The following is a 20,250-nucleotide window of genomic DNA, read 5'->3' as shown; positions in this document are numbered from 1 at the left end:
GTGCAGACGCTCGGGACAGCCCTGTGTCTCATGTAGAATAAAATTCTTTGCGCTGTGTGTGTGTGAGCTCTGCAGAGGAGCAGGCTGGCCCCGTGTGCCGAAAGACGAGCCAGCAGGGAAGAAGATGGCCTGGCTGGAACTTGGGAATAAAAGGAGACTTTATGACCTTTGGAAGAAGGGGCAGGATACGTAGGAGGAATACAAGGACGCTGTGAAATTATGCAGCCTTCAGAATTTGAATTGGATCCTACTTCCTCCAGCAGCAGCCGCCACACAGGGAGGAGTTCCGCTGATGAGCCACCAAGGAAAAAGGAGGAGTGTGGAATGGTCTAGAACCATTTAGTGAACATTAACGCTCTTCAAAGATGTTTTGAAGCACATAGTTGCCAAACAGTTTAACTGATCAGCATTTCTCCTGCTAAAACTTTCTAAATGTTTTGCATAGTTGTTCATAGGACACGAGAGGTATTGAATGGCATGTGAGACTTACTGAAAGAGTATTTTTGTGATTTATCCTTTTAGGGAAAGTTTACTTTTTTAGTTCAAAAATCTAGTGTCAGATTTGTTTCTATGAGTAACCTGGATGTTTACATTCTGGCAAGCAAAAGCTTTTTATTGCGGATCATGATGTGCACCACATACTACTACTCTGTTGATGAGAGCTTCATCTGCACTTAGAAAATCCTCTGAACTGTCAGAAGCTGAAGCTTGACACTGCCAGCTGCAGAGCCCTCTCATTGCTGAACGAGAGTGCACAATGTTGCACACGGGGGACCTGCCATCTCCCTGTTAACAAAGTGTATTACACACTGCCGAGCTTTTTTTTCTGCTGGCTTTTCCTGATGCTTCCAGGTTGAGTCTTAGCTGCAACATCAAACTTTAAGCAGTGTTCCTTTGTTAAGGATCAATATCCTACTTGTGCTGTGCAGAGGCTTTCGTCCTTTCAACTCGTCTGTTTCCTTAGCTCATGTATTTGTAGAGTTTCCTGAGACACACGCTGTCTCTGGCAGCGGTGTCTGTGAAAGAAAGAGGAGCAGCGCACAGTGGAAGAATTCTGACTGATGCTGCTTAGGAGTTTCATCTTTGTGCCTTTTTTTTGTGTGAATTAAATGTATCCTAGAGAGAGAAGGGCTTGAGTGGGTGTTTTTCAGAACTCTATTAGCTTTCCATACAGAATATGGTCGATAAAATCAGATAAATAGTAGTAACAAGCAAAAAAATGGGCACTATTTTCAGGGAGATGTGAAAAGGGCTATTTTCACTGGATGCTCAGTATGAAAAGGAGTCGCCTTTAAATAACAGTCCCAAAGGAAAGTGTTTCCCTCTTGGTATTTTTGCAAAAATATGTTGTGTAATGCAAGATTAACCAATCCGTGTTGTTTGGCACATGGTGACTGGCACCATAGTCTGCATTATAATCAGTCCATTATTTGCATGTAGTAGTGTGTACGTGTCTGAAAATCTGGCATGGAAGAAGCAAGTTAGTGAAGAAAAAACCAGCAAAATGCAAACATACTGCAGAACAATTACTGCTGGTTGCAAATTGAAAGTGATCTGTTCTTTCGGTGGATTGAAGCAGTTGGCATTAGAATTTTGATTGGTGATGCAGTCTCTTAAACTTATCATTGGAGTGCCCTTTTTTGGGGAGGGGGCATCACATATGGAAGAATTCTTAAATGTCTTGGTTTAGATGCAATATAGTAACTAAACTATTTTTTGTAATTTTTTATGGAAAAAGTAGTGTCTAAAATTACTTTTGAATAAACTGTGCTTATTTAAACGTTTGCAAATATCTATGTTGTGTGTTTTGGTCTGTAATCATTACTGTGTTTTACAGAACACTGTGTAGACTGTAAATAAAATTACCACTGCACTGATGCAGCTTCACCTGGAGCACTGTGTGCAGTTCTGGGCACCACAGGATAAAAAAGATATAAAGCTGGTGTGAATCTCAGGGTTGTCATATGCAGGGACAGGAGTTGGACTCGATGATCCTTGTGGGTCCCATCCAACTCAGGACAGCCTGTGATTCTACGATAAGATGCTCCTGTTTCGGACTGGACTCAAAACTTTGCCCTGATTTTCCGTTTAGTGGCTTATTTGTGAAGGGACAGAAGCGAACCCTGGAACAGTGCATGCCCCTCCTGAAGCTCTGGGGAAGGCTCTGCTGTGGTCAGGAAGAGTGTCAGAGACTGTATCAAATCAAAGGAGATCCCCAAACTTGGTGCTTTTAAAACTCTGTAACTTTTACTGTATACAGTGTTAAAAAGAGAAGGCACCCAGGTTTTGCTATGCTGGAACTTTGTAGCCTCCTGGAAACAGAAGTGAGTACTTGGTTGGATCATACATCATTGTATTTACATACATTTTCCAATTTTAAGGAAAAAATTATTCTGTGTTTAATTGCTAGAAGCAAACATTGGGAAAATAGTATTTCTAATCAGTGACCACTCAACAAGTGGGTGTCTCATGAGCTGACCAAAAAATAAAATATTGTCATTTTGAAGTGTTGTTTTCTCTTACTCTATGCAACAACAATGACCCATTTCTTGAAAGGATTGTGACACGCGACGAAAAGTGGATTTTATATGACAACAACCGACGATGACCAGCACAGTGGTTGGACCAAGAAGAACCTCCGGAGCACTTCCTAAAGGCAAACTTGCACCAAAAAAGGGTCACGGTCACTGTTCAGTGGTCTGCTGCTGGTCTGATCCACTACAGCTTTCTGAATCTTGGTGAAACCATGGGAAGGATGCTCAGCAAATGGATGAGATGCATCAAAAACTGCAGTGCCTGCAGCCACCAACAGGAAGGGCCCAATTCTTCTCCACAACAACATCTGACCACACGTCACACAACCAACATTTCAGAAGTTGAACACATGCGGCTATGAAGTTTTGCCTCGTGCGCCACGTTCACCTGAGCTCTCACCTACCGACTGCCACTTCTTCAAGCACCTTGACAACTTTTTGCAGGGAAAACACTTCCACAACCAGAAGGATGCAGAAAATGCTTTCCAAGAGTTCATCGAATCCCGAAGCAGGGATTTTTATGCCATAGGAATAAACTTACTTCTCACTGGCAAAACTGTGTTGATTGTAATGGTTCCTGTTTTGAATAATAAAGATGCGTTTGAGCCTAGTTAGAATGATTGCAAATTCATGGTCCAAAACTGCAATTACTTTTGCACCAACCTAATAATATTGCAGGTATTTCCTGTGTGGATTTTTCTACTACCAGATATGAAAGTCTTATTTATAAGGAACTTGGATTAAAACACACTGTCTGGCACCTCTGTAAATGTTTAATGAAAGTACTTCATTGTCAAGTAAATTTGTTTCCTCACCTTACATGAAAGTCAGTTATATGAACTGCGTAACTGTCGCTCCATCCTCCCTCTCCAACCATAAGCACACAAAACTTACAGTCATTTATTTACTCATATATTTTAAAAGTACTTAGTTTTCTAAAATCAGTTAATTATACAACATGTTGCATCTCAAACTATTGCATACCACAAAACAATGTATTCATGCATTTTTCAGTATCAGCTATCAGGACGAGTTAATTTGAACTTTCCTGAAGGGTCAGGAATAAACCAGTTTTCCCAGAGATCAGTGTGAACACTGGGATAGTCCCAAGGTTTGTATCTCCCATTCCAATGAAGTAATTTAGCTTCTTGAAGAAAATGCTCCGAGTAACGGGTATCAGGACTCCAGCCTGTGCGGGTACATTAAAAAAAAAAACAAACCACCAGGCAGTTTTTAATAACGGAAAGCACTATAGAGTGAGGTACATTCAGTTATTTTTTTCAAAATAGTCTCATTAGTATGGTTTTATCTGTTTATAGACAACTCGTTGTATGATAGACTGGTTTTTCTCAGCTTCATGCCACTCAGCAAGTTTCTTCTCTCTTAACACTTTCAAAATCTTGGCATAGCCGGGCTTGAAAAAACAAAAATCCTTTTACTATTCATGTTACTATACCAGCTAAGCCATTCTCTTTTTCCCAGGATAATTCACCGTTCCCAGGTGAATGGTAACAACATCCTCCAGAATGCTGACTGCACAAACACTGCCAGGCATCCCATCTTCTTCCACTGTGCCTACTAAAAGTGTCTTGATATTTTTCAGCCTCTGTGACTCTATTCAGATCTTTCATATATTCTTTCCACAGTTTATTACTATAGGTTAGCTGGTCTTCAAACATGTAACTTTGTCCTTGGTATTTTTCTTTTCTTTTTTAATCCAATTTAATGACTCTTAGGGTTTGGGTTTTTCTTTTGGGGGTGCAACTATCTTGTTTTCTTAACCTTTAAGATATTTGCGTAATGGGGAACCCCCACATTCTGCCCCGCCCTGAAGAAAGCAGGACTAATGAGTGTTGGGGAAGCAGGGGTTACATACTATGGGTCTAAGGTATGAAGCTATGCATTGAGATAAAGCAATGCAAGGTCCTGTATTGGAATCTTAACAAACCTCTCACTTTATTTTGTTCCAGCTGCAAACAGTGTGAAGTTAAACTTACCAAGATGCCTTATGTGCCACATAGGATTAATAGTGGAATACTTTCCATGAAATACAATCAGCATTGGAGAGGTTGCCACACCTCCACCAAGGGTGCTGCTGTAGAGGTTTTCCCTGCAAAAGAAAAAAAAATGCAGAAAATGTTCAAAACCTCAGTCAAAGATTCTTTAGTACAAAAGTCAGAAGATTAAGTATTCTGGCAAAATTCAAACTAATTTTGAACAGACCAGCTTCCAGCATACTCCTCCCTAAAGCTGTTAATTGATTGTATTTGCAACTCCAATTCCTGTTGCTACCAAGCAAAGTGGGAGTCAGATCCAACATGAAGCCAATTCCTTCTACACACGCCTATAGTCTACAAGGCTGACAAAGTTTACAACAGAAAAAAAGCTGCTAATATAAAGGAATCAAACATATTTTAGCCTGGCTTAAGAAAATTTATGCTTCCCTGTGCTTCATTCCCTCTGTACTTCTTCCTCTCCACCCCCCAAGCTTTCAGACCCATAAATTTACTTCAAATCAGATTTGCCAAAGTCTAGTTAGTATAAACTAACATCTAAAGGATATCAATTTCCTATGATTGCTGTGATAAATCCAGGGCTAGATAAAGCCAAATCACTGTAAGGAGAGACACTAGGAGGTAGCAGGCAGATGTCTGGCCACAGTGCTCGAGCCCAGGCCGGCCAGTCGGCACATGGGCAAAGCCACCCCACCGGTGGGACACCGTGCCACTGCCAATCCAACAAGGAGAAAACCTGGGAAATACCGAGAGATGCTCAGAGGCTACAGAACAAACCCAAAATCATAACCTTCCCTCAAAATGGCGTTTCAACTGCTAAGCAATTTTTTTCACCCTAATTTCAAAATCCAGCTAAAAGGAACATGAATGTGTCACTAAGTTATAAAATCAACTTTATGTATAAAATTTGCAGTAAGACTCATGGAGTTTTTCCAAACTGTTAAAAAGCACAGCAATAACTTGTCAGGGTATGTTATGTAAGCAGAGTATGAAAAAGCACCATTTGGCTTTTCATTCCTTCACAGGTGTCATCTGTGTCTCTGCTTATTTATGAAACTAACAAGTAATGGACACAGTCCAACAGTACAAACTTTTCAGTTTCAATTTAGCCTTAACTCAATTTAAATTCAGTCCTCTGCAGAGAAAGAAAGTAAATGTTGAGTTTGCAAATACAGGTTGACAGTGAACTAACATTAAAAAGAGAACAGTGATTGTTTCACTGTGTCATGACTTATTCATGGTCAATGCCAAAAAGATATCTTTCATGTCAATTTTTGTTCATCTATAGGAAAAGAAATGTTTTCTATTGGTATTAAAGAAACATGGTGTACAGTTAAAGTTTGGCTGACATTACAACAGGAGCAACTCCACACAAACAAGGAAACATTCATCCTTCTTTAAGCCAGCCTCAGGAAGGGAAGATCCTAAGTGGCATGACCCCAGCAGAGGTTGGTCACCCAAAACAAGAACCACGTGTTCTCAGTGTCCCTCAAGATTAAGCGTGGTTTGTGATCAAATGCAAGACTAAAATTCCAGTGGCCATTTCCTGGTACGCAATTGGTCAGATTTAAGCAGATGTAAATTCTGGAACACGAGTTACATTGCTTTATGAGATCTCAAAGAAAGAATGCTTGGAGTTAAAAACTTAAGAGCTTTTAAATGGAAAATTAAACTGTAAACTCAGTATTAAAGTGCAAAGCGAAATTTCTACACATACTCTACATTTCTTTGCATCCACTTTTCCAACTGCTTTGTAATCCGTTGATGTTTCCATTCAGTCATGTTAGCAACAATTACTCCAGGATTAAAGGAGCAGGTGCTGGGGCTGATGCCAAGATCTCTAATTGCTTGCTTTCTGTAGTCCAGGAATCCCATGTACGTGTTCTAAGAAATAAAAGTAATTTTTTAAAAAGTACGTTTATCCCCTATGAACCCCTATAAAGATAAGTGTAAATGCATCTCTCGACCACTCACATGGAGACTAGATCAGTGCTCACAAAGCTGAGTTTCTAGATGTTGGTTACCTGTTTGGATTTCCACATGACACAAGGCTGAAAGGCAGGATATTTCTGGCCACTAAATTACTTTTTCCACAGTGTTGCTCCATGGGAGTTTGATAAGGCTCTTCCCTCACCATGTTTGTCTTTCTGTGGCTTACTCTAAAAGATGTAGCATCATGCTTGTACAGCTGTAAAGCTAGAGGGACTCAGTGACAATTCTGGGGAACTCAGCTCAGGAAATAGCCTTCAAACACTATTTTCCTGAGTTTTGTTCCTATTTTGACTACTACAAATCATATATTCTGTCTTTATTAGATGTTCCATTAAATGCTTATGATCTACTGACAGCAAAATACCAAACATAATTTAGTAGAATCCAAAGAGCAATGGATATTTAAATTATTACAGGAAACAAATCTGCATAACACCATATCATTACAGAGTTACTAAAAAAAAAAAAAAAATTTCTTAATTACCTGTAAAACTATTTTTAAACTACCAAAAAAACCCCTATACATTTTCCCCAAAGTTAAAAAGTCATCTTACATTTGTGGGTAAACATGTTCCTGATTAGAATTCCAAAATGGCATCTTACCTGCATCCCTACACTTCTAACCATTTCATGTGTAGAAGGCAAATCACAATCATCTGAAAAAGCTGCAGCATGTCCAGGAGCTAACTTAGTATCGTAGAGTTCCTGGATGTCACCTGGTTACAAAAGGTCAAAAGCGTAAGAAGAAACCTACTTCAGTGCTACAGAGTTGAAAGGATAACTTCTATTCCCATACATTAATTACAAACATACCAATTCTAGGGGATAGCCTGGATATTAACGAAGGCCGAATCTTGTAATACGGTACAATTTTCAAATTTGAGTCCTGTACCTGGATGTCTAAGGTCTGTCTTTAGAGATTATCATCAGTATTCAATACATCCATATTCTGGTCTGAATGTCCAAAATCAGCTATAGCAGAAGCTGACTACACTTGTTCAGAAGCCTGGTTACAGAGGTCAGCATTCACAGAGCTTGCCTTTGGAGAGGGAGGGCACAGGCAATTTTTCTGAGCCTCTTCAAGTCCCGCAAAAGTGCCACTTTAATCTCCTGCACAGACCAGGTTTTTCCTGGTGTTACTGTGTTTGTACCTCCTAGTAAGATACCTGGATTCCCAGCACTGGCCAGATGAAATGTGCCTGTCACCCTTGACCATTCCTGCTGGCTTCACAGACCACCCAACTGCTTCCTGGTGGAGGGAAATAATAAAACACGTGGTATCTCACTCATCATCTGACTAGCAGGTACCTGGGATGTGCCAGAACAGCTTTGGGGCAAGTGGAAAACACAGCGCAGTCACAGTGATTGAGTGTGTCTGCATCGAAAGCCCCCTCCTACAGCCACCAGCTTTGCTGCCGGGCATGGGGCCAGTCACGAGCTCAATTATCTTGGAAGGCCACATATGGCCCAGTAGCCTGAGGTAAGCTCATTGAAAGACTAGTAAGGAAAAACATTCTCCATAATGGAACTGCTATTTTGGAAATAAGCAGAGATTATTTATTTGTCCGAACTCATCAGCCGGTTGGAAAACTTGGGCTAGGACTCATGCCCCACCGAGAAATAGAATTTGAATTAATGGGACACTTAATTGTTGAAGGTGAACATGTCTTACCAGGTATTTTCTCCCAATTTGAAATAGCTTCTGCTTTTCAAGAGAAAAGCAGACCAAAAAAAAAAAAAAAAAAAATCAAACTATTCTGGTCTGACACCCAATGTTCATTATTGTTTCATTCTTACTGCTTTGCAGAAAACAAGGAACAACAAATAAATGATCCCAAAGTTAAACCCCAAAACCCACATTCACTCCTTACCCTGCCAGAAGTCTCATCCCCAGTGCAGAGACATCTGACAGAGAGCACAGTCTTACATCAGAACTAAGACACAGGGGGCAGCTGCCAGAACAGGCTCCTGCCCTCCGACTTGCTCCCACATGTCCATCTTTATTTCCCTCTTGTGGGCCCTATGATTGCATGGCTCAAGGCTGAGCAAGTTAGGCTGGCTGAAGTGAGAGAGAAAAAAGAAAAAAAAAAAAAAGAGGTTTGGGTTTTTTTTTTGTACCACTAGTCTTCTGCCAGGTCAACCAGCTGAATCAGCTTATTCTGCAGCTGCACAACTGTCGATATGACACAAGTAACAGGAGGTGCCTGGGGACAGGAGAGGCCACTTCCAGCAGCAGCAGCCTGCCATGAGCTGTAATGCAAAACTGCACCATTAGCCTGCAGCTCCAGGAACGCTATCAGCTGACATAAGCTGACACCCCAAATGCAAGAGAAAGCCCTACCTCTCCTCTTTTCATAGCCACACCACCCTGACCCCTACCAGGGAACTAATGAAGGCTGAACGTAATGCTGTTCCTGGTCAATATGTGCACAGGTGCAAGGAGGGATGGCAAGAGAAGTAGTGGGCTCAGCTTAAAGTGATCTTTAAACTGGAGTGTAAATGAAGACTTTAAGAATCTTTCAAAGAGCTAAATATTGCTGTTAACCGTTGACAACAGACAGAACAACAAAACTAAAAAGCAGAGATAACCACTGGAAACACACATGTTGAAGAACTGTTTTATGAAGTCTATTGCAAATTAAAATGAGACAGGCAGAGCAGATACATCATATTTTAGAAAGCAGCTAACAATGGCCCCTTTAAGTGCAGATGTTCTGAAATCTGCCACGAAAGAGACAAAACTATAGACAGGTGCAGAGAAGCATTGGAGAATAAAAGTATACTTTTGTCACGTGTAAATTCACTGATCTTAAAGTTCTTACAGCAGACATTAATTTAGGCCAAAAAAGTTTATTATAATCAGTCCTTTCCAAAGGAAATTTTCACCAGAATATGTTTAATGTTTAACAAGGATAGGTAAAATGGTTTTGTTGTCCCTGTGTACTGGGCCTGGCTAGGATATAGTTAATTTTCTTCACAGCAGCTCGTATGGTACTGGGCTTTAGATTTTTGACCAAAAAGGTCCTGATAGCACACTAATGTTCAAGCTTTTGCTGAACAGTGTTTGCACAGCATCAAGGCCTTCTCTGTTTTTCACTCTGTTCCCCCCCGCCCAGTGAACAGAACAGGGGGTGCGCAATAGATTGGCAGGGACACAAACAGGCAGATGACCCACGCTGACCAAAGAGAGATTCCAGACCACACAATGTCATGCTCAGCAATAAAAGGGAAAAGAGGAGATTTTGGGGGCATCAGCCAGTTCTTACTTGGGAACTGGCCAGCCATCAGTCTGCCCACCAGAGGTGGTGAGTGATTGATCCTCTAATTGGATTTCTTTGTATGGAATTTTAACCCTCTTATTTCAGTGAATTCCTCTTGCTCTCAAGAAGAGCAATTCTGGATAAGGAACTGGTAACATTTGTGGGAATTCAAATACTAGAAGGAAATGCATGTTACGTACTTAACAATAAATATTGCAGCATCTAAGTCAAATCCATGATATCTTTCAGCAACTGACCAGATTCGATTCAAGTTAAACCCATTCATACAATTTTGATCGAAATCAACTATTCAAAAGATATACGGAGCAAAGTTCTTCTTCAGACTTTCCTTTAAATAGACAGATTATTTGTAGTTTTCCTGAGTGCAACACTCAAGCAGCTGCCTCAATTTCCACTATAACCCATATTTCCAAATGACTGTAAAAGCTGCAATAACTTTGATTTTAATTCTGCTAGAAACTGCTTTTTGGATGACAGCTTACCTTGAACAATTATATCATCATCCAAGTATATTACTTTCTCATGTTTCTGGATAAGCAAAGGAAGATAAAATCGAACGAAGTTCAGCTATAAAACAGAAAAAAAAAATGTAAAGACTAAATGGCAAAGTTGTTTAATGTAGTAGTCTCACGCTCCTGTCTCTATTAACAATCAGTTTTAATTTCTCTCTTCGCTGAGCACTAGCCAGCAATCATTTGCTCCCTCCCAACTTTACCAGTATCTTTACTAGTATCTTGAACCCATTATTATTATTAATCCCTATTTTATTTACTATGGCCCTAACCAAGCAGTCCTAAACAGTTGCCTCTTCAAATAATTGTTTAGGTTGGAAGGGGCCTTTTGAGATCATCTTGTCCAACCTTTCTTCTCAAGCAGGGTCCACCCAAGCAGGCTGCCAGGGATCACGCCCAGCTGGGTTTTGAGTATGTCCAGAGATGGAGGCTTCCAGCTTCTCTGGGTAACCTGCTCTGGTGTTTGACCACCCTCACTATCTAAAAAAAAAAAAGTTTTTCTTGTGTCCAGAGAGAATTGTATGTATTTTATTTTGTGCCCATTGGCTCTTGTCCCTTCCTTCCAGCATTTAAACACATTGCTAAGGTGGCTCCTGAGCCTTCTCTTCTCCAGGCTGAACAACCTCAATTCTCTCAACCTCTCCTCATACAAAAGATGCTCCGGTCCCTTAATCACCTTTGCAGCCCTGTCTTGGACTCGCCATATAACCCATGTCTTTCTCTCATATCTCTCTCACCCATATCTTTCTTGTACTGGGGAGTTTAGAACTGGACACAGCGCTCCAGATGGAGCCTCACCAGTGCTGAGTAAAGAGGAAGGATCACCTTCCTGGACCTGCTGGCAATGCTCTTTCTAATGCATTTTTACAACATACATCATAAAAACCACTTTTAATAGTGTCTACTCTATAGGAATTATTTGACTGGTGCCACAGATATGGGATAACAACACCTACAATAGCAACAAAGAACACCGCAGAGGGAAAGGGGACTGAGAACGTAAAAACAACCATACTGATTCAGGCGTTTTTGCCCAACACCTGCTTTCAGAGTGGTCCTAAGCAGATGCTCAGTGAAAAATAAGAATAGAGCAAGCGTATAGAAAAGTTGCTCCAAGTATTATCCTAGCTTTCAGCTGTTTTCAGCTCAAGGGATTTCCTGAACCGGCTGTGATCTGCCTAAATATAAACTTCAGTCCTCACTGAATCCCTGTAAATTTTTATATTCACAAGCCCTTTCAGCAAGGAATTCTAGAGGTTTAGTCTAGTCCTCATTGCATGAAAAACATGCAGCATTTCCTGTTTGCTCTGACTGTGACTCCTACTAATTTAATGTAATGGCCATTAGTCCTTGCATTGCCAGAGACAGTGAGCAACCATCCCCCATCCAGTCCTCCATGTCACTCAGTTCTGGAGATCTCTACTATTTTCATGATAGAAGTAATATCTCCTGGCTGAACAGTTTTAACCCACTGATTCCTTGCATGAAATCTTTTCCACGTATTAGAAATGTCAAAGGCTCAGGGAAGGGCAGCAAGAATAAACATTGTGAACAGACCTGAACATTTTCTGGTGGTGCTACATCTTTTTCAGATAAGGGGATGAAGATTGCGCATAGTATTCTGGATTAGGGAAAACCATGGATTTGTATTGTGGTATGATTATGTTCTCTGTTTTGATCCATACTTCTTTCCTAATGATTTCTAACACCTGATTTGCCTTTACTGACGGCCAGTAATATTTAGATTAGTCACTAGTCTCTGAATTTGCCCTGGACATGAGGAGAATGCAGCCAACTCAGCATCATGGAGGCACAAAAAACACTACTAGATCTTCCGTCTAATAATCTGTGAATATATTCTTAAAGATCTGACACATTCAAGTTACCAAGTTTATGTCACAAAATAGCAAGGTCCCAGCAAGACACGCAAGTTGCAAAGAGCTTGTTATAGTGCACTTTTCCTTCTTGAGTGAGGGCTTAGCATTTGGACCCGCGGTGGCTTCGCTGGCTTAGACCTCCTTGTGTAATAGCACAGAGATCTAGGACATTTTAAAGCCGGTAACAAGTGTTAAAAACCCTGAAAATTTGTTACGTGGTGTTCATTTACTCACAGGCTGCAGTAGCTCAGGACGTGATGCATCTTGTCTCATTTTTCCTTTTAGTACCATAGGGTTGAATTCTACAACCTTAAATTTTATTTCTTTCAGTTTAGAATTTTCAATCCATTTTCTGTGATAAAAAAGAAGCGATAAAAGAAATATTGAGTGTGTGGCAAGTACTTCCAGTGTTAAAGTTCACAGACTCATAGGAGAAAAGAAACCTTGGAAGCTCACTCAATCCATTCTGTCCCAAGACAGAATCATTTATGTCTACAGCTATTGCACACAGACATTTGTTTAACCTGTTCTTCAAAAAACAACAAACAAAAAGCCCAACCAATCAAGAAAACAAAAAACAACATCCAAAAAACTCAAAGCAAATCCCACACACCACTGCCAAAACCAGAGATTCCACATGTTGCCCAAACAACCCATGTTTCACCATTGCTAGTATTAAATGCTATTTTTCTAGGCTTTCTTGTTATAGTTAAAGACCATTTTTTTCTTATCCTATCTACTGTGCTTTTAAAGCAGAGGTTAGTTTTCCCCCTTTTACAGTCTTACGTCCTTAAAGATGACTGCCACATCACCTCCTAGTTACATTTTATTTAAATTAATTTTTTTAATTATTTTGTCAGATTTCTTGACACCATTGCTTATTGTTCTTCACTGACCCCTCTTCTAAGTCCTTCTTGAAGGTGCCTAAAACTAAACACACTTTTTCTGATGCATTAGTAACATCAGGAAGATCAGAAAAAGTTTCCTTATATCTCCTATAGTCATATATGTCAACATGTATATCCACCATGATGCATGCTTGCTTTTTTTCTTTTTTTTAATTGGTGTGGTCAGTGATCAGTCATAATTCTGCAGTTTTCCAAATGAGTGCTACCAAACTCTTGCTTTATCCTGAGCCAGTACAATCAGCTATTCCCATCTACATTGCCTTGTCATTACCTCTACTGAATTTCATCACATTTTACAGTTCATTCTTCCAGTTCATCATGATTAGTTTGTCTTGTACTGTTCCTCAATATATCTGCTGTCTTTTTCAGCTTCACACCAATTGCAGACACACAAAGAACATTCTCCATTCTATTATCTGGGTTACTGATGAACTGGATTGGAAAAGCTCTCTGTGGAACCCCACTCATTACATCTTTTTCACTTTGACACAAGTTGTGGGTACACAGGCTACAGAAGTGCAGTAGCCAGAGGTGAGAACTGCTAAGAAATCTGCTTTAATTTTCATTCACACCTTCACCTTCTTTTAGACAACGTTTGGGCTCCTACTTATAACCTTTAATACACCTCCTTACTTGAAATTAGTTTTAAACAGCAAGTTTTTCTAAATGCAGTGCCACAAAGTGGGATTGTGCCAAGTAAGCACATATATACTTACCTTACCACAGACCCTTCTGCAGCTGATCTACAAAAGGCAGACAGGCACAGATATGGGCATGGTCTGGCTATTTCACACCCCTTTACATGAGTGAGTGCCTTGCGTAGGGCAAAATGGTCCTTTTTCCTACACACAGAGAATCCTGAGGACTGCTACTGATAGCACTACCTCAATAAAAGGGAGAAACATTTCCGTGAAAAGTCTTCCAAAGTCTATGTCCAAGCTAAGGAGCACAACAACCTGGTCCTAAATCCAGCATGAAACAAAATAAGGCTGGTATATACCGAATATGCGGGATGGTGGTCTTCAGCCCAACTATGTAGAACAAAACATCAGCCTCTGTGTTGCTGTAGATGCTACTGATTGCTGCTACAGTTGCACCCATTCTGCCCGCAGCAGCACAGATTACAACTGGGATTTCTTCTTCTATTTCCTCAGGACTCTCCAAATCAACTACAAGAAACAAAACTATGCATTATAACAGAAAATTAAGAAACTTTTTATATCACGTCTGGGTCACAGGAATGAGTATGTAGTTCCATAAGCAGTGGAATCATATCATAATCACCCCATTTCCTTACCACATCCTACATACATCCGTATCTGGGGCAAGGAACACAGCACGAGCTGTCGCTAATCCAGAACTACATGCAGGTTGACTGGACTGTTGGATGCCTCCAAACAGAATATATAACAGAGTTCTCGGCATCTTCTACTCAGCAGGGGCACAATTCAGCCTGTCCTCCTTGTAGCTGCTTATTCACATGAAACCTGGAGAAGTTTGAATACCTTTGAGACTTCTACTTCTCAGTTATATTCAGTACAAATTGAACAATAGGTTCCAAAATTATCAAAGGAAGGAGGTAAAGGGAAGAGATGGTGCAATTCCATGAGCTTCACTTCTTTGCAGGCTAGAAAGGAAGAGTGCAAAATTTTGTACCAGCAGGAAGTTGCTAATGTCAAAAGGAAAAGTCTAAACAACACTGAATCAGTTCACATTACTGCTAAGGAAGATTTTTACTCCTAGCACTGATTAACTTATAGAACTTATGCAGATATATTTAGATTGGTTAACGCACAACCATTAAACTTATTACAGCCCAAACAAAAATAAACTGAAAAAAATTGTTTATACCAAGACAGAGTTTGTTTATCTTGGGAACAGCGAATAAGCTACTAGTATAAACATTTAATGCCAGTCCAACTGTATCAACCCGAGAAGCTTTCTGTCACTATAACCATTTCAGCAAAAACTTATGCTGTACATCATGTCAAGACTTGATGATCTATCTGAAATGAAAAGGTAGGCCAAGAGCATTCCCAAAGGGGCAAATTCTGATCAAAGTTTATTATCACTTGACAACTCCATCACTGTTCAGCACAAATAAGGATGTGCTCCAGCTTCCATCTACATCAGTGACATCTGGATAACAATTAGAATCAGAATGACAATTCTGAGTCATTACTATCAATCTCCTACTATTTTATTCAAATAATTCAGAAGTTAAAATTTTCACATCTCAGACCATATGCAACAGCTCATCTACTGCAGGACAATCAGGATTCAGTAAGACCAAAAGCACTGTTCAAATGAAGAGGTAAGGAAGATAAAACAAGAATATAAATGAAACAGAAGTACAAGTCATTTACCTGTTTCATTCTTTAATGCAGATGGCACTTGGTGAACTTTGTTATACAGAATGGCACAAACAGTTAAGACAAGAAGAAACAGTAAGATCTGGTTAACTGAAACAAAAGGGAGAATTTGTTAACAATCAGTATAATAGCTAATTGTCCCAGTACCTTTAAAAAGAAAAAAAAAATCCCATTTGCAACCATTATACATCATTACATATATTTCCTGTGTTTATCAAGTTCTCCTTTCTCTGGCTATTTCATCAAGCTAAAAATATTATGTTAAAAAAATAACAATATCTCTCCTCTGTTACAATGATCTCCAACTATCTGATTTTCATGGATAATTTGTTCACTAAATTATTAAGCTCCCCATACATACGGGTTAGCCACGCTAGGAAATTCACAGGTTCCTGAATTTTACTAGGAGCCTCAAACTTTCTTCTCCCGGCTAGCTTGTTGTCTGTTTATCACCACAAGACTTCATGAGTTAATTATTTTTACCTAGCCCTTTCCTTCTCTCACGCTTCCCTGATAAAACTTCAAACGCAGTAGAATTTTTTTCTCAATTTAAATGCAGATCTTCAAAGTGTACTTGAGCAAAACGCTAAAAATACTAGAAAAACAAACCCAGCATGCCACTGAAATCAGAAATGTGCAAAGATATTTGAAAATACATAAACATTTTGAAACAGTTACTTCAATCAGTAAAACCAAAACAAAGCACGCAACAGCAAACACCTTGCTGTATATTCTGATTTGCAGTTCCTACTACACTGTCTTGTACAAGTTTAAGTTATTCAACATAAATCAACCATGAGCAGGTGCCAGGACAGCTCAGAGTACAACAGGGAAGAAATACATTACCATCATCAATAGTTACTTTGATGACAGGAGTTCTTTTTATCAGACTACTTCATTGCTTTTGCACCACCATAAATGGTATTTAAGGCATACAAAAGAGCAAAGGGAACAAAGTTTTGAACTATCTTAATCAAAAGGGACAACTGGCCAGAACTGGGCATGAAAATAAACTGAAGCTGGTAACATACATCACCAAACCTGCACTAATTTAAACCAGCTGAGGAAGCAGGCCATTGACTTCAGAGAAATTTTGGGTGCATAACTGAAGGCACACTACTCCATTTTTAGTTACTGACCCTTACAACTGATGAGAACCCCAAATTTATTGGGGCCCCATCTCAGCTGCAAGTATGAACAGTATTAACGTGCAGAGTTCTGTAAAAAAGACAGGTTCGGTGCTCTAGGCAAAACCCACATGAAAACAGAAGCTGCCATCACTCTCAGTGGGAAATTCCAGACCCTTCAGTCTCATGCAGTAAAGCAGTGAGTAATTTTAAATTAATGGGATTTATGGCAGTACTTACCTGACTTATTTAACAGCAAAAGGCTTATTTGTATACTTAAAATTAAGCGTAATTTAGCAAAACTCCAACTATAAATTTGCATGCAACTGTGGTAACAGTTGCATGAGAAATTGCATTTGACATTTCTGTCCTCTTTTAAAAAACATATATTTCGAATGTTTTTCATCTCCCTTACTTTTCTTTAAAAGCGCCATGTGTCCTGTTGGATGAGAACTGTCACCTGTGGCAAAATAAAAATTTTAAAATATTTTTTTAAAAAGAGAGAGAGAAATCATTAATATCAGCAGTGAATACCCGTTAGTTATTTTGGGAACAAGGTTTTACATTATCAAATTTTCCTGTTAACTTGGTAAAACTGAACTCTACCTCTGTAAATAACTTTTTTGGAACAAATAACTAATATTCTGGGATAGAACTATTACATATTCTAATTTAAGCTACTAATACATTGAAAAGAACAGCATTTTAATAAATTCCATCCAATCACCTACATCAGTAATAACTAAGGTTTTTAACACATCTAACACATTTTAAAGAAGTATTAAAACGCCCACTGACACAATTCGTAAATACATTTACATTTATCACAGTTTCAACATAAAACATAATAATAATAACAATCACAAATGCTAATCTCTTGCTGGACTATGTTCCCAAACATATAGAAATCTTATACAGAAGCAGTGCCTTCAGACTCAGAAAATTTCAGAGCAGCAGTGAAAATATTTTTTAACGGCAGTATCCTTCCATTAACAGTGAGGGGGGATTTTGTGCAATGTGACTTTTATTTAAGCACATTATTTGTGATGCTGAAGAAAATGAGGTAGCTTTCCCTAAAATTGTACTTCTAAACCAGACCCAAGAGTGGCCACAACTTTATGGCTGAGGATGAAACATAATCCTTAAAACACAGGATTATGAGAAAAATAAAATTCACTTGAATTCTGGACTCAAAAGTACTGTTTATGAAGAAAAACAAACACAAAACAACAGAAACAACAACCAAAAAAGGCAAAACAATCCCCACAAACAAACAAAACACAAACCAAACAATCAAACAAAATAGTAAAAAACAGTACTAGAAGTTGGGGCAGAGCAGGGGAGGGGAAAATACAATTACGTGATCTAGCCTTTATGCTGTGGTAGCTGTATATAGAACAGAAACCCATTTTTCCTGCTTCCATACATACAGATATGGATAGATTACAGCATTGGTAAGGAAACACAACAGTTTCTATGCACACATAAAAACGAAATGTATTCCAGCTCCTTGAGAAGACAGATGGAACAGCAAGAATTCTTGAAACCTGAGTCACAAAACTGAACACGTCTCATTGGTTAATGCTCAAGTTCAGGCAGCATCCTGAATTAGTCTCTATTTTGACTAACAAATTAAATGACAATAAAATATAAATAAAGCTAAGATGTGGCTTTGTTTACAAACCACTTATATTCACATGTATTTAGGTCCCAACAGATAACTACATCGTAGTGAGAGAGGAGTATTTCTGAGAGAAAGTCCTTTCACATCTGCAGTACTTATGTACATTCCAGCAGCCCTTTCTCTTCACGTGGCATTAATTTACACAGAGAGGAAATCAAGCTTATCAGACAGAAAAAAAAAAAAAAACACTGCTGAGAAAGTCCTTCTCTCATGCATTATGCACAAGCATTGTCTTCTTAGCCATTTTTTTAAAAAGTCTACTTGTTTAGGTAAGCAGAGAGACAACAGAACCCCCTCTTGGAGTAACTTTCTATCACTTTAGGGAATCGTAATCTTCCACTAATTTCCATAGAGCTGACTACTATTTTTAATTAACGTTTGTAATGATGGTGACAAACAATACTAATAATCCCTACAAGACGAAAGCTGGATAAGGACAGCTTCATGGTATCTTCAGAAATTCTTAAATCAACATAAACTGAACCACATTTTAAACTTTAAAACACAAACTTGGATATACCCTCGTGCAAGTTTGAGTTCTAAAACTACACCATTTCTAAGCCTCAGCAAATCAAATTGATTACCCACTGATTTTTAAGCAAAGAGAGGAATAGCTGTTCCCCTGCAAATATTTACTCAATCTTTTCTGACTGTAGACATTAGTTCCTGGAACCTGGCAGTCCCTAACTCAGTTGCCAAATCTGGTAACAAAATGAGGGGCTGCAGAAGGGAAAACTCAGAAACAGTGACATTACTACTCAGACATTTCCTGCTTAATTAGTCTTTTTACCTTCTCAAAGCAGCACAGTATTCGGGACTCCTCTCTCCTGGAGAGCTGCAGAGCTATTCACTTGGATCCTAGATAAGCCACAGCTGTAAGCACTCTTGCCAAAGCTTCATTGACCATCATCCTCCTTTGAAGTCCCCCACGCAAGGGCCTTAGAGGGCACAATAATGGTTTCAAGACTCAATTCCTTTTCCAAAGTCTTCAGAGTTTACTTTGGAGTTGTGCTGGTTTCCTTTTCTATTTCTGCTGCTGAGGAATAGCACAGAGTCCAGACGCTGCACTGGAGGAATGAGAGCCCATAAACCACTTCCAGATGTGCAGAATGACGATGCAGCCCCAGATCTGGCAAACTTGCCTCAGAGCTTCAGCTAGCAGATTGCAAACAAATCCCATAAGACAAAAAGTCTTAAGGGGGTGGGGGAAAGAGAAGGAAACAAACCTTTCCAGAAGTTACTTCAACAGTCTGGTTGCAGGATAGGTTTCTAGTCATTATTTACCATAAACGTGAACAGATAACTAGTGTGCAAAAGCCAAATGACATACCAAACTCAAACTGAAAGTTAAAGTGTTTCCAGTGTCTGTTTGCAGAGCTCTTGCTAGTCAAACACTAAGGGAAACTTGCAAAATCCAGTTCTGAATATATATTTTGACTTGAATCATCTAATTGCAGAATCTTTGAGCAGTTTTGATTTAGATTCAAAGGGACCTTAGATCTAAGTAACCAGCACACGCTGATACTCTGTCTCCTAAGCTCTCCTGGAATATTTTTGCAGTTTTATTTCTACACCACTTCTTTTATTTAAATTCTCTCCTTCCCTTCTAGGAGCCTCCCTTCTATACGATAAAACACTGTTTTGTCACAAGACTCTCATGAGTGCTGAAGGAAGAATAATAATATTCAATTCTAAGCTATTTTTCATATTTTTAGCATGAGGCAGTGCAAAACTTAGGAGGAGGAGTATTCAGTTCAGGTTTTAAAAATCTTAAGTGTTTTAAATGAAGATTATTGTTCCATTTGCGGGAACTGAAAAGGTGAGTTTTCAACTGTAGATCTCAAACATGCCAAAACTGTATTATCTGTGTGTGATTTTGTACAGAAATCCATCTTCTGCAGAGCCACTTGAAGGAAAAATAAATGAACATCTATACATACAGTTATGT

At 39.2% G+C, this 20,250-nt stretch overlaps 1 protein-coding gene across 2 annotated transcripts; it reads right to left on the bottom strand.

Annotated features, from left to right (window-relative positions):
• Positions 1 to 3,345: 3,345 nt before the first annotated feature.
• On the bottom strand, positions 3,346 to 19,383 carry GLT8D2 (glycosyltransferase 8 domain containing 2). 2 transcript variants are annotated; one of them, XM_065650604.1, is made up of 10 exons: positions 19,093 to 19,383; positions 17,034 to 17,078; positions 15,486 to 15,581; positions 14,120 to 14,288; positions 12,446 to 12,563; positions 10,305 to 10,389; positions 7,145 to 7,257; positions 6,267 to 6,433; positions 4,532 to 4,644; positions 3,346 to 3,723 (listed from the first exon to the last, which is right to left on the bottom strand). In XM_065650604.1, the coding sequence occupies exons 2-10, from the start codon at positions 17,050 to 17,052 to the stop codon at positions 3,551 to 3,553; spliced, it is 1,053 nt and encodes a 350-aa protein (XP_065506676.1). In that variant the 5' UTR covers positions 17,053 to 17,078; positions 19,093 to 19,383; the 3' UTR covers positions 3,346 to 3,550. The 2 variants fall into 2 exon arrangements, with proteins under 2 accessions (XP_065506676.1, XP_065506685.1); XM_065650613.1 differs by lacking the exons at positions 15,486 to 15,581; positions 17,034 to 17,078; positions 19,093 to 19,383 and adding an exon at positions 14,417 to 14,586.
• Between the last annotated feature and the right edge of the window lie 867 nt (positions 19,384 to 20,250).

This window comes from Caloenas nicobarica, chromosome 1, assembly GCF_036013445.1.
Source record: "Caloenas nicobarica isolate bCalNic1 chromosome 1, bCalNic1.hap1, whole genome shotgun sequence".
NCBI lineage: Eukaryota > Metazoa > Chordata > Aves > Columbiformes > Columbidae > Caloenas > Caloenas nicobarica.
The sequence above is the reverse complement of the archived record's forward strand: the minus strand, read 5'-3'. Positions and strand labels throughout refer to the sequence as shown.

Bases quoted from the DNA above. Each gene is read 5' to 3' on its own strand.
- GLT8D2 (XM_065650604.1), bottom strand. The intron at 10,390-12,445 runs GTGAGTAAATGA...TCTGTTTTATAG, and splicing joins GTCCTGAGCTACTGCAGCCT to CTGAACTTCGTTCGATTTTA. The intron at 7,258-10,304 runs GTAAGCTGTCAT...TTTTGTAACCAG, and splicing joins TGATGATATAATTGTTCAAG to GTGACATCCAGGAACTCTAC.